Source organism: Notolepis coatsorum, assembly GCF_963971535.1.
Source record: "Notolepis coatsorum genome assembly, chromosome: 10".
In the NCBI taxonomy this organism is placed as follows: domain Eukaryota; kingdom Metazoa; phylum Chordata; class Actinopteri; order Aulopiformes; family Paralepididae; genus Notolepis; species Notolepis coatsorum.
In genome coordinates this window covers 136,961,893-136,980,700 of record NC_140174.1, presented here as the reverse complement: position 1 = coordinate 136,980,700, position 18,808 = coordinate 136,961,893, and the positions used below count along the sequence as shown (strand labels likewise).

General features: G+C 45.0%; 1 protein-coding gene across 2 annotated transcripts in view; it reads right to left on the bottom strand.

Annotated features, from left to right (window-relative positions):
• Positions 1-6,072: 6,072 nt before the first annotated feature.
• abhd17b (abhydrolase domain containing 17B, depalmitoylase) overlaps positions 6,073-18,808 on the bottom strand; it is a 74,296-nt gene continuing 61,560 nt past the window's right edge. For both annotated transcript variants that reach the window (XM_084322431.1, XM_084322430.1), the window contains one exon: positions 6,073-9,263. In XM_084322431.1, the coding sequence (XP_084178557.1) occupies positions 9,044-9,263 (220 nt within the window). In that variant the 3' untranslated portion in view covers positions 6,073-9,043. The remainder of the gene's footprint in view (positions 9,264-18,808) is intronic.

Here is an 18,808-nt window from a genome sequence, read left to right as displayed (position 1 = left end):
ATACATTTGAGGGGGAAGAAACTGTACATTGGAGGAGGTTGGATAGGTGGGGGGGGTAACTGTACATTGGAGGTGGTTGGGTGGGGGGGGGGGGTTGGGTAGGCGGGGGGGGGGAAACTGTACATTGGAGGGGGTTGGGTTTGGACATTTACAGGGGCCAGTTTCGAATTGCAGTCTCCCGTAGGTGCTCTTTGAGAGTGGTTTTGAAAGTGGGTATAGTGATTCACATTCCTTTACGGCTGTGGGTAGGGCGTTCCACATTGATGTGGCATAATTGCTAAACGTATTTAGTCCCTTGTTTGAGCCGAATCTGGGTTTAACATGATTTGTGGAGCTCCCTCTGGTGTTGTGGTTGTGGTATTCACTGACCTTTGGGAAGTATTTTGACATGTACATGGGTACCTTTGTGGTGTAGTGTATCTTGTAGACCAGGCCCATTGCAAGTTGCTGTACTCTATTGTCTACTCTAAGCCATCCTAGGTTGTCAAATCGAAGCTCTTTGAGTGATGACATTTAGGCACATAACTTGTATAATTAGCCTGCTACGTCAGATGCGTTTTTCTTTTTTTTTTTTATGTTTTAACAGGATGGAACAAACATTTCACAGGATCACATTTTTAAAACAAAAAGATAGGAGCTTACCTCGGTTGCACAGTTGAATTCCCGCCAGAAAGAACATTTTATGTCACTTCCTGATTATTATTATTATTTAAAAATGTTTTACCTGAAAGGCGAGAAAGTACTAACTGTGTGGGACATTACTTCAGGGACACATGTAGTGTATATCACCAGTCTATAACGTACTTAAAGAATACTTTAAAGTTTTTATCATTTCATGGTTTATAGTTCTTGTGGAAATTGATTACTTTGCATTGAGGAGGACGTGATCAAAATTGAATGTGTCAATAAACAGTTGTGTCAAATACAAAATAGGAAGAAGACCTAAATATTATAAGTTAAGTCGTTTGTTATAAATATGTGACTACTTTTAGAGAAGATATTTGTAAGTAAATCATGTTGACAAAAAAGTCACTGTATAACAGGAGCCCTATACCACTGTAACAAAGACGCAGGATTATTGTCTAAATTAAATGAACTCTCCTAGACATCTTGTTCAGTAAACAAACAACCACAGATTGACCATCCTTGCAGCTGCTCCTTCTCATCCCTTGTTTTCCTCAGTCACCCAGCATTTCATCTGCACTCTTATTGTCGTGTCAAATGTTGTTTTATGGCTTTCACTACAGAGGGGTCATGTTGTCTGAACCAAGGCAGCGAGGTTGGCCTTTGGACCTTAAAGGTGCTGTAAGTGGTGTTTTTCTGTTTGTTAAAATAAGTGGTCTACATGTTAAAGTAATAGCTCTACATTCCAACAGCCATTACTGATATAGTGTTTGGTCTGTGACATGGGTCTCCCAGTCACTCAGCTCTGCAGTAAACAGAAAAACTAAAAAAAGAAGAAATAAAAACAAATTTTAATCAAATATGTGCTTGGTAATCTGCCAGTGCAGTAAGCAAATTTGGTTTGGCAAGATTTCTTGATGAGATTAACTAGGGCTTTCTCTCCTAAAGTGGGAAAGAGATACCAGAAAATGTATTTAGTGTTTACTGCAGAGCAGGAGGGACTGGGAGACGCATGCTACTGATCAAACACTCTATATCAGTGATGGCTGTCGGAATGTAGAGCTACTTAACATTTATTTTTCTACCGTGGAAAGGAACCCAACCTGAGCATAATGAGACATAAGAGCAAAATGGCCATTGTGTGGATATGGTCAATGGGGAAACATTTATTCTATCTCAATCATTTTCAATAACAACAAACTGATGGTATAAATCTATACTGTTCAGTAAAAGCGATTGATCTGATTGGTATTCTGTATGGGCCGATACTGAAGGGTTAGGACTTGGAATTGGTGGTAAAGGCAGGTATCACTGCACATGTCAGTGAATGTTTATTTACTTATATGCTTATTTTCTATATTCAACCTTGGAACATATTGGTACACAATATACTTTGGCAGTGTGCTGGGGATCAAACCAGCAACCCTTCAACTACTAGGCTAATATTTGAAAAGCATATTTCTAAGATAGATGTCTAAGATGCTCCTCATTATAATAAAGCTTGGTCATCCACAGAACCCTTGAGGCAACTATTGTTGACCATACATTTCATTTCATTACACAGCTGTCCAGGCTAAATCCAAGCTTTTCAAAGCAAACTGTTGTTCTTAAAGACCTCATCTCTCTGCTATCATTATGAGAATGAATCCCCCCATCACCACTAGAGGGGGTATTGGTACTGTTTACACACGACTGTGCTGACAAATGACAACAGCAGCATCATAAAATGTGCAGATGACACCACGGTGATTGGAGTCATAAGCGACAGTGATGAGAGGGCCTGTGGGAGGGACGTTCTAACCATATGGAAGATGGAACCATATGGTGTCATGATAAAAACCTCTCTAAATGGCAACAAGACAAAATAAACCATTGTTCCATTGTTAACTTCAGGATGATCAGAGAAAATCACATTCCTATTTCCATCAATGGGTCAACTGTTGAAATGGTTGATTTCTTAGTAAATCATCCTCAAGAAAGTACAGCAGACTGTACTTTAACACAACAGAGACTGTACTTTATCACATCAGACTACTTTAGCACAGCAGAGACCGTACTTTAGCACAGCAGACTGCACTTTATCACAACAGACTGTACTTTAGCACATCACTTTAGCACAGCAGACTGCACTTTATCACAACAGACTGTACTTTAGCACATCACTTTAGCACAGCAGACTGCACTTTATCACAACAGACTGTACTTTAGCACATCACTTTATCACAACAGACTGTACTTTAGCACATCACTTTATCACAGCAGACTGCACTTTATCACAACAGACTGTACTTTAGCACATCAGACTACTTTATCACAACATACTGTACTTTAGCACATCAGACTACTTTATCACAACACTGTACTTTATCACAAGACTGTACTTTAGCACACCAGACTACTTTAGCACAGCAGACTGTACTTTAGCACATCGGACTACTTTAGCACAGCAGACTGTACTTTATCACAACACTGTACTTTATCACAAGACTGTACTTTAGCACACCAGACTACTTTATCACAACACTGTACTTTATCACAAGACTGTACTTTAGCACACCAGACTACTTTAGCACAGCAGACTGTACTTTAGCACATCGGACTACTTTAGCACATCAGACTACTTTAGCACAGCAGACTGTACTTTAGCACATCGGACTACTTTAGCACATCAGACTACTTTAGCACATCAGACTACTTTAGCACATCGGACTACTTTAGCACATCGGACTACTTTAGCACATCAGACTACTTTAGCACATCGGACTACTTTAGCACATCGGACTACTTTAGCACAACAGACTGTACTTTAGCACATCGGACTACTTTAGCACAACAGACTGTACTTTAGCACATCGGACTACTTTAGCACAGCAGACTGTACTTTAGCACATCGGACTACTTTAGCACAGCAGACTGTACTTTATCACAACACTGTACTTTATCACAAGACTGTACTTTAGCACACCAGACTACTTTATCACAACACTGTACTTTATCACAAGACTGTACTTTAGCACACCAGACTACTTTAGCACAGCAGACTGTACTTTAGCACATCGGACTACTTTAGCACATCAGACTACTTTAGCACATCAGACTACTTTAGCACATCGGACTACTTTAGCACATCGGACTACTTTAGCACATCAGACTACTTTAGCACAGCAGACTGTACTTTAGCACATCGGACTACTTTAGCACATCGGACTACTTTAGCACATCAGACTACTTTAGCACAGCAGACTGTACTTTAGCACATCGGACTACTTTAGCACAACAGACTGTACTTTAGCACATCGGACTACTTTAGCACAGCAGACTGTACTTTAGCACATCGGACTACTTTAGCACAACAGACTGTACTTTAGCACATCGGACTACTTTAGCACAACAGACTGTACTTTAGCACATCGGACTACTTTAGCACAACAGACTGTACTTTAGCACATCGGACTACTTTAGCACAACAGACTGTACTTTAGCACATCGGACTACTTTAGCACAACACTGTACTTTAGCACAGCAGAGATTGTACCTTCTGAGGCATGAGTTTTGGTATGAGAACCAAAGCTCTTGTGAACTGTTATGGTTGCACCATTGAGTGTGTTCTCTTGACAGGCTGTGGTTTGGCAACCTGACTGCTTGGGACTGTGAAGACAGCAGCCAAAGTCATTGGCACAGAACTGGACCACCAACTTCATAACATTTACACCGCTCTCTCTCTGCAATAGGAAAGTCCAAAACATCATGAAGGACACCAGCCCCCCAGCTCATGTTCTATTCTCGCTCCTTCCATCTAAAGAAAATGTTACCAGAGCATCAAATCACACAACGCCCTACTCAGTAGCAGTTCCTTTCCACGGGCAATCAGGTTGCTGAACAGCTGACGGGGGTGTCACTTGATATTGTTGTTGTATAGTAACGTTATCATGTATACAATACTGTATATTGTGTATATAATGTGTATACATACGAGTGCATTGTGTAGTCTACGTAGGCCTGTAATGTTTTTAGTAGTGCTAACAGGCAATTAAAAAATTAATCTAATTAATTACAGGATTTGTAATTAATTAATCGCATAACCATTTTAGGCCTGATATTTTATATTCTATAATCATATTTCAAATTGCATGTGTCCGGATAGCAGAATTCAGTACTGTATCTACAAAACCTTCTGTTTAATCATCTTCCCTTTATTCATTTGCTTAGATTTTTCAGGTCTGGTCAATTTTAGCATGGTGTTATTCAGTCAAAAAGAAAAAAAAATTATTGAATTGATATTCTCATTTGGTTTATTACAATTTACTCAAGCCTAACAGACAGTATTTCTGACACTGGGAATACATTCCCTGAGATCCATAGATTCAGATACCAAGAACATGCAAAAAGTCTGTAAATGTTTATTCTACGTTTTAATGGAATTGATGATATACAAAAAAAAAAAAATTGTAATACATTGAGTTAATTTTCATAACACAATAATTTTCTGTGTAATTAATTAATCTAATTAACGCAATAAACTGACAGCGCTAGTTTTTAGTTGTTTCTGGGATGTGTCCTTTGTTTGTGTGGCCAAGGCAGAGCCAGGGCACAAGTACTTCATTGTGTTTTTAATACACATGACATAAAGTTGAACGTGTACCGTGCAATTGTAATCAGACTCAACAGAATAGTGGTAATGGTACAATACGAGCCATCTCTATCTGTACACGTCACACGGGGCTATTAGGACAAAGAGTTGTAGAATGCGTCATCCAGTGCCTTTGGAGAACCCCTTTTGCAGCACAGGAACTTCTGCCCTCAAGTCACCGTTAGTCAATGAGACAGGACTGGAAGAACCATGAGTCTCACGGCAAAAGAAAATCAAATAAACTTTTTGACTGTTGACACAGGATTCGTCAAAAGCCCCGGACTCACCTTGGCACAGCGTGGACTCATCTCCATACTCAGTGGTGGAAAGTAATTTTACTCAAGAAAAACAGGGCAAAAATGTATTAAGAGCAGCATAACTGGACCACACACCACTTTAACATCACTTTTAGAGGTCAATGGATCGAGGCGTGAATGCTCTTATGCTTTTATAATAAATACATTTTTACACCATTTAATTATTTCAAAACCAGTTTAAAATGTAAACACTTATGTTTAGATATCTTTACTTCAATGATCATATGTTTAGCTTTTATTTCATTTAAGAATGATCCTTGTGGATTGAGAAAACCTTTAACATTAAAAAGGTTTAAGAGGTAAGTCAATCATTCTGTTTAAAATGTACGTGTTGCCATTTATATAGACAGAGGTCTCCTTTCACAGAATGTAATTATGTTCATTGTATCTTCTTGTAAATCATTGCCACACTACTAATGCCCTGATGCCTTGTAGTGAGTCTGTGATGGAATTCTATAACCCCTCCCACTTCCAGAGAAGTTGTAACACAAAAGGCATTAGGCATCTCAAATATCATTTTTATTTCTATAACAATTTTTTTAATCATAAGTATGGTCAGTATTGTTATTAGATACAAGTTCCTTCAGTAATGAAACATGACTTAGAAAAAAATAAATCAAATGGTCATGGTGAGCAGATTGAAATAGTTAATTTCAGTTAATTTCATCTGTAGGATGATGCGTGTCTAATAGTCATACCAACATTTACAGTAGTCATAACAACTACAGCTGAGAGAATAATAACAGAGGCTTGTTGAAGAAAAAAATAAGTAAAGTACAAATATTATTTACAAGGTGAAAATGAAAGACAGCATAACCTTGTGGCCTGTTTAAGTACAGAAAAAATATATATAATTTTTCTTCACAACGTAAACCTTACGACAGAAACAACCAATCCTAATAGATCTGGGTCAACCTAAATAACATCAAACGACCAATCAAAAATCATTGTCTGTTCCTCTCAACCTATAGTAATCAGACCTGAAGGTTTACAGATAGCACCCATGAGCTTACAGACTAATCACCACTTACGTCCAGAATTTGGCCCCATTTTCTGAACACGGACTCGGCCTAATTCAGAGATAAAATGTAAGAAACGTTCAAAAAAAAGGAAGGTATTCATTGGAGATTTTGTACATAAAATCTGTGTTGGTGAAAGCGGTCAATAAGGTAAGAGAAGCTAGCTGTATGTGGCAGAAGCTCTTAAGACTTTCCACTTTGATAGTGCCGTCTAGTCTTCACTACAACATACAGCACGCGACAGACGCACGTCTCGCTTTCACCTCAGCCAGCATTAAAGGGCGTTTCAACAGAGAAACAATGGATCCGGAAATGCCATGCATAATAAGATAATCAAAAAGGTTAAGACAACAAATTATTATGTGCAAAAAAAAGGTTCCATTAGTGTCCACCATGGAAGCCGTTAAATGCTGAGCTGACGTTACGAGAAACATTTCTTCTATTACACGTACTAGTAAAACAAGCAGGGCTGTTGTCCAATCACTTTAAATTCAAATCAATACGATAACTGACACGAGATTTCTCAGCTATTTAAATTAGAACGTTATTTTAAACGTATAAATCGACATCCTCGTGAAAACGAGTCAACGGCAACCATGATCTTCTACTGTTGTCCTGAATGGCATTAGTGGTGTGAAGTCTTGATCAGAGTACAGACAGCTAACTGCTGTCACAGTAGTTTAGCTTTATCATATATATATATATATATATAAATAAACATCTAGAAATATGCTTTGATCTGATCCCTATATGAGATCTAAAGTATAACTAAAATACACAACTTATTCATATCTTGAGTCCCAAAATGACAGCAAATTATATTACGTGTCAAATCTGGGGCCTTAAAATGGATTTACTATATAAAGTCTCAATATACACTTCCTGTTCATTTAAAGTGGGGTCATATATTCTGTGGAGAGAACTGTCCAGCATTTCTTTGTTGTCTGAAAAGTTGAAGTTTATATAGAACTAGGACGTAGTGACGGATGATCTTACAGCAATGATTCTTCCAAGGAGGAAGTACAAACGTATGAACAAACACTGTGGCAACTTTAGTAAAAGACAAAGAAGAGTGTGAGGCAAGGTAACACCTTATTATACGGCCAATGACATCAATGGTACCAATTTCAGAAACACATAGTTTTGTGTGTCTATATCCCATCTGTATTTCACATAATACTAAAAACGGAATATACAAAAAAAACAATGAGTTTCCAAGATTGCTGATGTACCGTTGTCCGTTGGCTATATTTGCTCCTCTCCTAGTGCCCCATCTTGCATCATACTCTTGTGGTTTGTTACACAACACCGCCGATTGTACCTTCAAAAAGGCTAAATAAAACATCCTTATAAACAGTTCCTTATGCAGCTTGTACACTTTTGGAGATGTTTCTAGATAGCGTTAAGACACAAATCCGATTTAAATTCTCTACTATATACTAACTATACTGAACATTTGGCAACACTGGTTATATTATGTCAGTTTTGTCTCGTACAGTTATTCTCAGTCACATGTGATAACGTGCAAAATGTTATGTAGAATATAAAAATACAATAAAACAATAACAAAATTAAAAAAGAAAATGAAAATAATCCACGTCGACTGCAATGGACTGGACCAGACGCTTTAGGTTAGACTGAGACGGACCGGGTTTGGAGGCAGCCTGTTCCATTCGGGTCTGGTCCAGTTTCCAGCAAGGCCTCAACCCCCCTCTCAGATTTGGTCAGAGGTCTCATCTAAGGACTGCATAGACCACGTCCTCCTGAAAGGCAGCAAAAATGTAACACTACACACACACTCATGCTCGCACTCGCCACTCTCCTGAGTAGACACAAATCATTCATTCAGTCATTCACACATTGCAATTTTCAATTATGTTAAACGAAAAAAGTATGAACTAAATCAAAACAAAAATATGGATTTTCAAAAGGATGGGTATCTTTTTTTTCTTTTCTTTTCCAAGTTCACAGTTGCAGCAGGTGGGTTGGACTGTATTGGCCTGGAAAAGGGAGGGGCGGGGCGGGGGGCGCTGGGGTTCCAAGGAGAGGCGCTTGATGGTGAGAGAAAAGTCTGTCGCAGAACATATATTGCCCACCAGACGCTAGCGATGACGAACTGCATCCCAAGAAAACAGACACGGCTCGATTCCCCTTTCACTGAGGCAAGAAAAACACCACCACCTTCCCCTCTCTCTCTCCACCACCTTCCTCTCTCTCTCTCTACCATCTCCTCTCCCTCCAAATCCTTCTCCCGTTAAACGTTGACCGGTTCACCGACAAAAACTTCTAAAGCGCTCTGTGTAGTGAGAAAGGCTGCCACCTTCCTTTCCTTCTCTCTCTCTCTCTCTCTCTCTCTCTCTCTCTCCCTCTCCTCATCCTCTTCTCCATTATCTCCCCCCTTCCGGCGCTGTGGTGTTGGTCCTCCTCCTCCTCCTCCTCCTCCTCCTCCTCCTCTACAGGTTGACCAGCTCGTGCGCCACAAACTGTTTGAGGCGCTCCAGGTACTGTCCGTAGAGCTCCACATCGTTGTGTCCCGCGCCCTCCACCCAGAGCGGCTCCACGGGCCGCTGGCAGCGCTCATACAGAGCCAGCCCGTGGGAGAAGTCGATGACCTCGTCCTCCGTGCCGTGGATCACCAGGACCGGCGATGTCACCTTAGAGATCTTGTCGATGCTTTGGATGAAACAAGCAAGAGAGAGTTAGGCAGGGACTATAGGGCTGTCCTCAGCTGAAGAGGCAGGGACTATAGGGCTGTCCTCAGCTGAAGAGAGAGTTAGGCAGGGACTATAGGGCTGTCCTCAGCTGAAGAGAGAGTTAGGCAGGGACTATAGGGCTGTCCTCAGCTGAAGAGAGAGTTAGGCAGGGACTATAGGGCTGTCCTCAGCTGAAGAGAGAGTTAGGGACTATAGGGCTGTCCTCAGCTGAAGAGAGAGTTAGGCAGGGACTATAGGGCTGTCCTCAGCTGAAGAGAGAGTTAGGCAGGGACTATAGGGCTGTCCTCAGCTGAAGAGAGAGTTAGGCAGGGACTATAGGGCTGTCCTCAGCTGAAGAGAGAGTTAGGCAGGGACTATAGGGCTGTCCTCAGCTGAAGAGAGAGTTAGGCAGGGACTATAGGGCTGTCCTCAGCTGAAGAGAGAGTTAGGCAGGGACTATAGGGCTGTCCTCAGCTGAAGGCAGGGACTATAGGGCTGTCCTCAGCTGAAGAGAGAGTTAGGCAGGGACTATAGGGCTGTCCTCAGCTGAAGAGGCAGGGACTATAGGGCTGTCCTCAGCTGAAGGCAGGGACTATAGGGCTGTCCTCAGCTGAAGAGAGAGTTAGGCAGGGACTATAGGGCTGTCCTCAGCTGAAGAAAGTCTTACTCCACTAATAGTCATCCGTACAATTGTGTTTTTACTTTGTGCGGACCACATTAGAATAGAAGGACCACTTTAAATCGAGATGTGCTCAGCATTGTTCAGGGAATAACTCATTTTAGTATATGGGGGGGGGGGGGGATTACATACATCTGTCTATTATTCGGTCTACACTTTTTGCATTACTCATATTCTGTCCATTTTATACTCATTTTATGTCTGCGCTTTATGTCAGACATGTTAAATCTATTACAATTATTTCTTTTTTTATATTAGATTTTAATTACAGAATTTTTTTTTCTTCTTTTTTTAATCCAGGATTAAATTATGCCGATTCTATGTCTACATCACTGCTGTGAAGCAACCGATTGAATAATCACTTCATCTGCAAGGGGGAGGGAAAAAAAGACATTGTTGTGTAAAATGTTAAACTGTCAACCAAACAATGGTGAAAGATGTACATTAAGATGTTGTAAATTCATCACAAGCCGATGAGAGGAAGTAATTTTATTCACACAGTGGGAAATGGAGCAGAACCAGCCCTGACCAACAGAGGGAAGCATTGAGCATCTTAAATCACAGTACTGTGACTCATCCATTTAACACCACTTCACTTCCTGTATGTTTAGTACATTGGTATTGATGTATGTATTTATGTATGTGTGCGTGTGTGTGTGTGTATATGTATATATGTGTGGGTGGGTGCATGTTGCAGCAATGTCTGTTATCGAAAAGGCTTGTGTGTGTGTATCGGCATATATATGTGTGTGTGTGTATATGTGACAGGGCTGGGCGATTAATCGATATTTCGATTAATTCAAATTAATGATTTAGGACGATTTTGAAAAATTAAAATCGATAAAAAAATAAAAAAATATAAATCTTTTTTTAAAGAGTCACCTTTTATTTTACAAAAAGTGATGTTTGGTGAATGTTATATTTGCACTTTATTAATCCCAATATTCATTCTTGTTTGATGATCAAGAGGCACCTTTTATTTGTTTTAAGTGAAGTTTGGTGAAAAAGCAAGTTATTGCACTATTAATCCCAATAGGGACATTCATCTTTGTTTGATCAAGAGTAACCTTTTATAATATATATATATATATAATTTCTTTATAAGTGAAGATTGGTGAAAGTTAGGTTTGCACTTCAATCCCAATAAGGACATTCATATTTTTTTGTGTCAAATAAAAAATAAAAATTAAATGTTTGCTCTCAAGAGAAAATGTATTAAAATCGTAAATCTGATTTAAAAAATAATAATCTGGGATTTAATTTGTAGGCCATATCGCCCAGCCCTAATATGTGTGTGTGTATATATATGTGTGTGTATGTATGTGTGTAACTGAGGGGTACAATTCCCTGACTGTATTGATAAGTATGGTATTATTAAACCACTACCGCTTGTACTTTAACTTCTGGCCATCCAGTACATGATATAGATATGATGAACACTTTCCCACCTGATGAAACGAAGTCCACACAAATGTATAAATCGAATATTTTATATAGCAAAGGGTATATACAACGTTCACTTAATGACATTTATGATTTGAAATGCACTTGTAAGGCAAATGAGTATTCGTAGGTAAATCAACATTGAATGTCCAATCTCTGGTTACGCAGGGAGCAAGTATACAACCTGGTTCTTTAGGGAACTATAGCGATGGTACTTAAATGATTATAGCTGGATACACTAAAGGGGGGGGGGGGGTCCCGCTGGTTGTAAGACAGTAGGGGGGGTTAGGAGAGCCGCTGGCGGTATCCCATCTGGCCGACGATTTCTTGGGAGAATTCAGAGTGCTGAACACGGTGCCCACAGAACCTCGGTCCGCAGATGAATACAGCTGGGCCCTCTGGTGGACGGTAGCTGCCGGTCCACAACGAAGAGACGTGAGGCGACCTCACTCGGGGTAGAGCGCCGTCTCACCTGGACTCCTCTCGGGGGGGTAGTTCCAACACTCAGCAGTGTTGGCCGTTATCCATGGAATAATCAAAGCACCCAAAGCATGTAGATAATCCAAGCCGTGGAAGGCTCGCCGTCGTCCGGGTAAAGTAATCCAATGTACAGGTCCACTCGTCCTGGCCCGGAGCTCCTCGGATGCAAGCACCACACGTGGTCTGCCCAGCCTGGTTAAGACTCCAGATAACGTCAGGAACGATGGGGGTACTGCTCACTTTATAACTCTAACCGAACGATGCACCATACATAATAGACTATTATTAACTTAATAGAAATACGTCCCACTCGACGGTATAGTGCCAAACTATGACAATTCAACTATTAATCCACACGATGTCTCAATGCCTATTCTGAGGCCAAGTAGGCCTTACTGCACCACACGTGCGTCGTGGGTGAGGCTTTGCGTCTGTTACTAGGTTGGAGGGTAAAGGACTAATGGACTAAAAAAAGTTCTACTTTACTTGCGCCATATATATATGCGCTGTGAACAAATAGTACCATTCGTATTTCGCCAGACGTATTCCTACGCGGAACCGGGCTTGTAACGACATGTTTGTCGGCACGATTGAACTTGAACCAAGGGGCATGGCTGCTGGCGCCAGGTTCTCGTCCAATGGTAGAATGAAACTATTATGGGCTGTTAGTAGACTAAAGGGATATTCAGTGCATATTGTACAAGGAATATACAGGGGATATCAAACGATATACAAATACTATTAAATATATATCCATAAATAAATATATATATTCGGTTTAATCTGATCCTTCACAACAGCCGCCCCCTAATTAGTCCCACCTAATTAGCTAAGCAGAGACAGATTAACCGCACTGTCTACCACTCTAGGTCCGCTGTAAGGGTCAGTCAACTCACAAAGTCATGGGGTCATGGTCGTCATCGATAGTGTCTGGGAGTCTGGGCAGTTCTATTAGCCTCGCCACGGGTCGTGTGTAAGTTCGCCCTTGGACGAGCACTTCAGCTGCTCGGACCTTGCCATCGGCACCGGTGATCACTTTGCTTACGCGGCCAGCCGGCCACATAGCTCTGGGTAGTGACTGGTCGATAATCATGACGACTGTTCCTTCTGTCAAATTGTCTCTCTCTTTTACCCACTTCTGGCGGGTCTGTAGAGACGGTAGGTAGTGGAGTAGGAAGCTGTTCCAAAACTTGTCAGCTAGCACTTGACTGTACCTCCACATTCTTTGGCCGTTCGCTTCTTCAGGCCTGTACATTGTCTGGGGTAGCGCGGGGTCCAGCCGCCCCATTAAGAGTGTGTTGGGGGTGACTGGGTCGACATCTGCTACATCACTGGAGACGTAGCCGAGGGGCTTGGAGTTCAATACTCCCTCGATCTCCGTGAGGACTGTCATTAGGACTTCTTCCGCCACAGTCTGGGCCCCAAGCACGGCGTACAGGGCTGTCTTTATAGAACGTACTTCTCGTTCCCAGGTTCCACCGAAGTGGGGTGCGTTCGGGGGATTAAACTGGAAGTCAATCTGGGATGGAGCGAGGTGGGTCTTAAGTTCTGGGCCCATAGCTTGGAAGCTCTCTCTCAGCTCTCTTTCTCCGCCTTTGAAGTTTGTCCCGTGATCAGACAACAATGTAGACGGTTTTCCTTTCCGTGATGTGAATCTTCGGAAGGCCATAAGGAATGAGTCTGTGCTCATGGTCGGAAGGAGTTCGATATGTATCGCTCTGGTGGTCATGCATTTGAATACAATACCCCACCGCTTCTCGGTTCCTCTTCCTCTCTTTATATACAACGGGCCAAAACAGTCCATGCCTGTGGAGTGGAATGGCTTGTCACCGAGTCGGAGGCGACAGGGAGGTATGTCAGCCATCCGGGGTATGCTGGGCTGCGCGCGCCACTTTCGGCAGTCTAGACAGGTTCGCTGGAAGCGTCGCACCGCTTCTCTTCCTTGAAGTATCCAATAGCGACGTCTGATCTCCGCGAAGACTCTCTCTGCTCCTGCGTGGTGTACATCCTCGTCGTATTTCTTTATGATCAGCTCTGTGACCTTGTGTCGGCTGTTCAAGACTATCGGGTACTTAACGTCATCCGGTAGATCGGGGGCTCTCCGCAGGCGACCACCCACTCTGATGAGATTATGGGCGTCACTCTCGGGTGCCAGGTGGAGCAGTCTGCTGTCTGATGGGACGGGCTTTCCTCCCTGTAGACAGTCTAGCTCATCAGGGAACGAGTCTCTCTGGGCTCGTTGTAGTAGAAGAAGTTCTGCTTCTTCGTAGTCAGCTGCTGAAATGTCAGTGGTGGACTGAATCTCTGGGTGGTGCCACAGGAATGTCTTTAGCTGCGCACTCTGTAGGGTAATGCAGTCATCTATGTTGGGGTCTGTGGAGGCGACTGTGCTCAGTCCACAGAACATAGGTTTCTTGTTCTCAGCCTCCTCTTTACTTGCTTCCCGTGGGGTGGGCGTAGGCCACTCTTCTTCCGGGAGCTTGAGGAATTCCGGTCCGTCACTGTAGATGTTGCGACGGGTGAGGTCATCCAGGGACATTCCCCGGGTGATGACGTCAGCTGGGTTGTGTTTGGTGTCCACATACCGCCAGCTCGTTGCTTCTGTTAACTCTTGAATCTCGGTGATTCTGACTCCCACAAAGACCTTGTATCTGCATGAATCAGACTTGATCCATGTGAGTACTGTCGTGGAGTCTGACCACAAGATTGTTCTGTGCACCGGAATGGTGAGTTCACGTTGGATTAACGTGGCTAGATGCGCTCCTGCTAGGGCTGCGCAGAGCTCTAGACGCGGGATAGATTGTTGCTTTCGTGGGGCTATTCTTGAGCGAGCCAGGATGAAAGCAGTGTGTATCTCTCCTCCCTTCTCTTGGGCACGCAAGTAGGCCACCGATCCATAGGCTACTTCGGAGGCGTCACTGAAGACGTGTAGATCCATCTTGCATGTCTCTGGCCTCACTGTGGGTGGGAAGTAGCTGCGGCGTATATTGACGCCTGGGAGTGAGCGGAGTTCCGTCTCCCACTCTCTCCATGTGGAGGCAAGGTGTGCGGGTATTGGGTCGTCCCAGCCCTGGTCCTTGTCCCATAGTGCTCGTACAATCATCTTTGCCCTGGTGGTGTAAGGTAGAATACATCCCAACGGGTCATATTGTCTGGCGAGTGTTCTGTACACACTCCGTCTGGTGGTCGGTGTCGCCGTCGACCTTCCCTGCTCCGTGGTCAGGGGTTTGTGTCTATAGTGGAGCGAGTCTGTTTTGAAGCGCCAGACTAATCCTAGTGTCATTTCTTGGGCTTCTCCTGGGATGGTCGCCATCCAGGTCTCGCTGCTGGCAGCCTTGTCCGCGGGGGAGAGACTGCGCAATACGTGCGGGTCACTGCTGGCCCACTGCCTGAGATCAAAGCCGCCTTTGATCAGGGAGGCGCGTAGCTTGATTAGGAGAGCCTCGGCTTCTTCTTGAGTCGAAACGCTTTGTAAACAGTTGTCCACGTAGAAACTGTTCTTCACACTGTGTCGGACCTCTTCATCTGCTGCTGGGTCCTCTGCGACGTGTTTCTGTAGTGCAAATGTAGCACAGCACGGGCTGCATGTGGTTCCGAAGGGGAGTACTTCCCACTGGTAGATGGCTGGGTTCTCATCTCCGATCCTCTCTCTCCATAGGAACCGCAGCAGGGGCTTGTCCTCCTCCACTAGTCTCACCTGCAGGAACATCCCTTTGATATCCCCGCTGATAGCCACCTTGTCCTGGCGGAAGCGTAGTAGCACGCCTAGTAGAGAGGGGCCGAGTGTGGGGCCGGGCAAGAGCTCTTTATTCAGATTTTGGGATCCGATCTGGTAGCTGCAGTTAAACACAATGCGATCCTTGCCGTTGTGGTGGACCTTGTGGTGCGGCACGTACCATGATTCGGTCGTCTGATCGGCCTCTTTAATGTCAATCTTTGTCACGTGTCCCGCTGTGATTAGCTTCTCAATCTCAGCGCGGTACACACTCTCTTGAGCGGAGTCTTTGGCTAGGCGCCGCTCTGTGTTCAATAGATACCGCTCCGTGGCGTCTTTCTTTGCGTGAAAGGTGGGCATTCCCTCTCGCCTCAGGAGTGGAGTTGCGTATCTCATCACTCCGCCGACTGTGACTCTCTTTGTCCCTTGCTCGAGTAGGTTGATGGCGTAAATGTCTTCTTTAGAACGAATGTCTTTCTTTTCGTTCTTAAAGGGCATTGTCTCTAGTGTCCATAGCCTCTCGACATGCTGCAGGAGAGTGGTGTCTTCTTCTGTCGTTCTGGAGTGGAGGCAGCTAGTGGCTGCTGTTCGGTTGAGAGATTTAGCGAGGGGGCCTTGTAGTGTCCACCCTAGGCGGGTCTCGACTGCTGCAGGACAGCCTCGGGGTCCTGTATGGACCCGGTCAATCGGGACGATGAGGTCTGCATGGTCGGAGCCTATCAGCAGGGTCGGGGTGGCGCCGTCTATGAGCGGGATAGGTAGTTGACGCAGGTGCACATATTTATCCATCAGCTTGGCGATGGGGTAGGTGTACTGCGATAGTCCTATTTCTTGGCTGGTGAAAGCATTTGTAATCCTATACCGTCGCTCTGGCTGCCCGCTTGCGGCGATAGTGAAGGAGACATTCTCGCCCTTTATCGTCTTTAAATCTCTTCTTATTGTCCGAATCGTCAGTTGGTTCTCGCTCCCCCGCAGTCCCAGCTGGGCCGCAGCGGACGCGAGCAGAAGGGTCTTCTCTGACCCGTCATCAAGGACGGCGTAAGTGTCCATGACTTTATCTTGGTAGCTCAATGTCACACGGACTACCTTTAAGAGCACTTTGGCACCGCTGCTGCTGGCGGGGTCAATGTACATGACACTTGCCTTGGTGCCGCTCGATGGTGCAGGTGCAGGCCTTCTTCTGTTACTGTCGTGTAATACATCTAGATGGGCTCCGTCGCACCGACTGCACCTTTTCTTTAGGCGGCATTCGGCTGCCATGTGACTGCGCGCACATCGGTAACAGCGCCTGTTGGACTTTATCCATTGACTCACTTCTTCTGCATTCATCTTTGTGAACAGGTCACATTGTGACAGCCAGTGTTCTTTCTCACAGTAGGGGCACACCATCTTCCACTTCTCTTTTCTCGAGGGGGTACTGTGGCTCTTACTGCTCGGTACTGACTCTGATTGGTGCATGACAGTCACCGATCTTCTTCCATCGTTTATTCTCCTGGGTCCCTCTCTGGAGCTTGGTGTGCTCCGCACGAACGTATCCAGTCGTAAGCTGCTGACTTCTCTCGCCAGGAAGTTGGCTAGATCAAGGAGGGATGGTTCGGGACCGTTAGGATCACGGTGGTCTCTCTGCCGCCTAAAACGCTCTTGTCGTGCGGGTGGCAGCTTCTCTAAAATCCTCTCGACGTTAGAGTTGGCGTATAGCTCGTGCATGCCCTTTTCCCGTTGCGCTCCCAGCATCCCTACCAGGGACTGCACTTTGATTGACAGGTCGTCTAATGAGCGATTGTCTGTTGCTGGGGGTAGGCGATCAATATGCCTTATCTCTTGGATTACGTAATCCCATATACGTCCATATCTCTGGTCCAGCGCTGCTAGAGCCGCGGTGTATGGGGTCGTAGAGGTGGCATAGGCTAGCGCTATATTGTGCGCTCGCGGTACTTTCAGGTGCTTCAGTAATATTGCATACTTGTGGCGTTCATCAGCGACATCCACCATCATTGTCTCTAAGCACATCCGGAGCTCCGTGTACTGTGCTCGATTCTCATAGGTGAAGTCTGGAAACGTCGGCGTGGCAATGTATGACGCCGTGGATGGCTGATACATCGGCGAGCGTTGGGGGAGAGACCTCCTAGGCGAGTCTCCTCTTGCGCCTCTCTGTGGGCTGGTACCGGCAGGGTACCATGGCCCGCTGGTCCAGGTGCTATTCCTCGGGGCTGGTCGTGCGTCGTGCTCACCCGTGAATAGAGTCGGGGGTCTGTAGCGCAGCGCCGCGGGGGTATAGCCTGGGCTGTACTGGACCTCCTGGTCCGGTGGAGTACTGTGCTGTCGTCGGGCTTGGTTCTCCTCCTCTCCCTCTTCTTCTTCTATCAGGTCCTCTAGATCCTGTAGTCGTTTATTTAGCTTCTCCGCAGTGTATGCCGCTCCTTCCTTGTAGCTGGGTCTCGCTTGGACCGGTCTGGGAAGGGGGTCGGCGGGGGGTATAGGCTTGGTCTGTTGGTCAAGTTCAGGGTCGCTTGCTCGGTTAGGAGACGCTGCCCTTGACTGTTGTCTCGACGAGTTCCTTGAACCCCTGGCGGAGGGAGAGGGTGTTGCCTTGAGGATCAGCTGCTCCATTAGCTGCGCTTGTAACTTGTCGCGCTCGGCTTCGCGCTTGGTGAGATCTGCTTCTCTTTGGGCACCGGCAGCGGCGCGCTGGGCGTCGGCCCGGTCTCTTGCCATATTCTCTTCCGTCTGAAGGCGTCTCATCTCCAGGCGTATGCGCTCTTCTTCGCTCCGTTGCTGCGCTTGGAGTTGTTCGCGCTCGATAAGCATCTGTGCTTGGAGTCGATCGTGTTCGCCCTGAAGTCGATCGCGTTCACCCTGAAGTCGATCGCGTTCAGTAGAGGCTGTCAGGCTGACGAGGAACGCCTGTTGTAGCATCCTCTCCGCTTCGCTGGGGGAAGACGGTTGTAGAGGTGAGCCGCTCCTGGGTGAGCCGCTCGTTGGGGAGTCCTGGAGCTCTATTTCCTCGGCGCTCTCCTCCTCTTCTTCCGTGCAGAGTTCTCTCTCTGTAGGGTTGTCTTCCTCCCGGGGCTGGTCGGGGACTACTTCTTCGGTATTGGCGGGGGGTAAAGGCATGTCAGCTCCCTCCTGGTCCCCACTGTGAGCTTGGTCAGTTACATTAGAACCCACTAGGGCCTCTGTGGTCGGGGAAACCTGGTCGTTAAGGTCA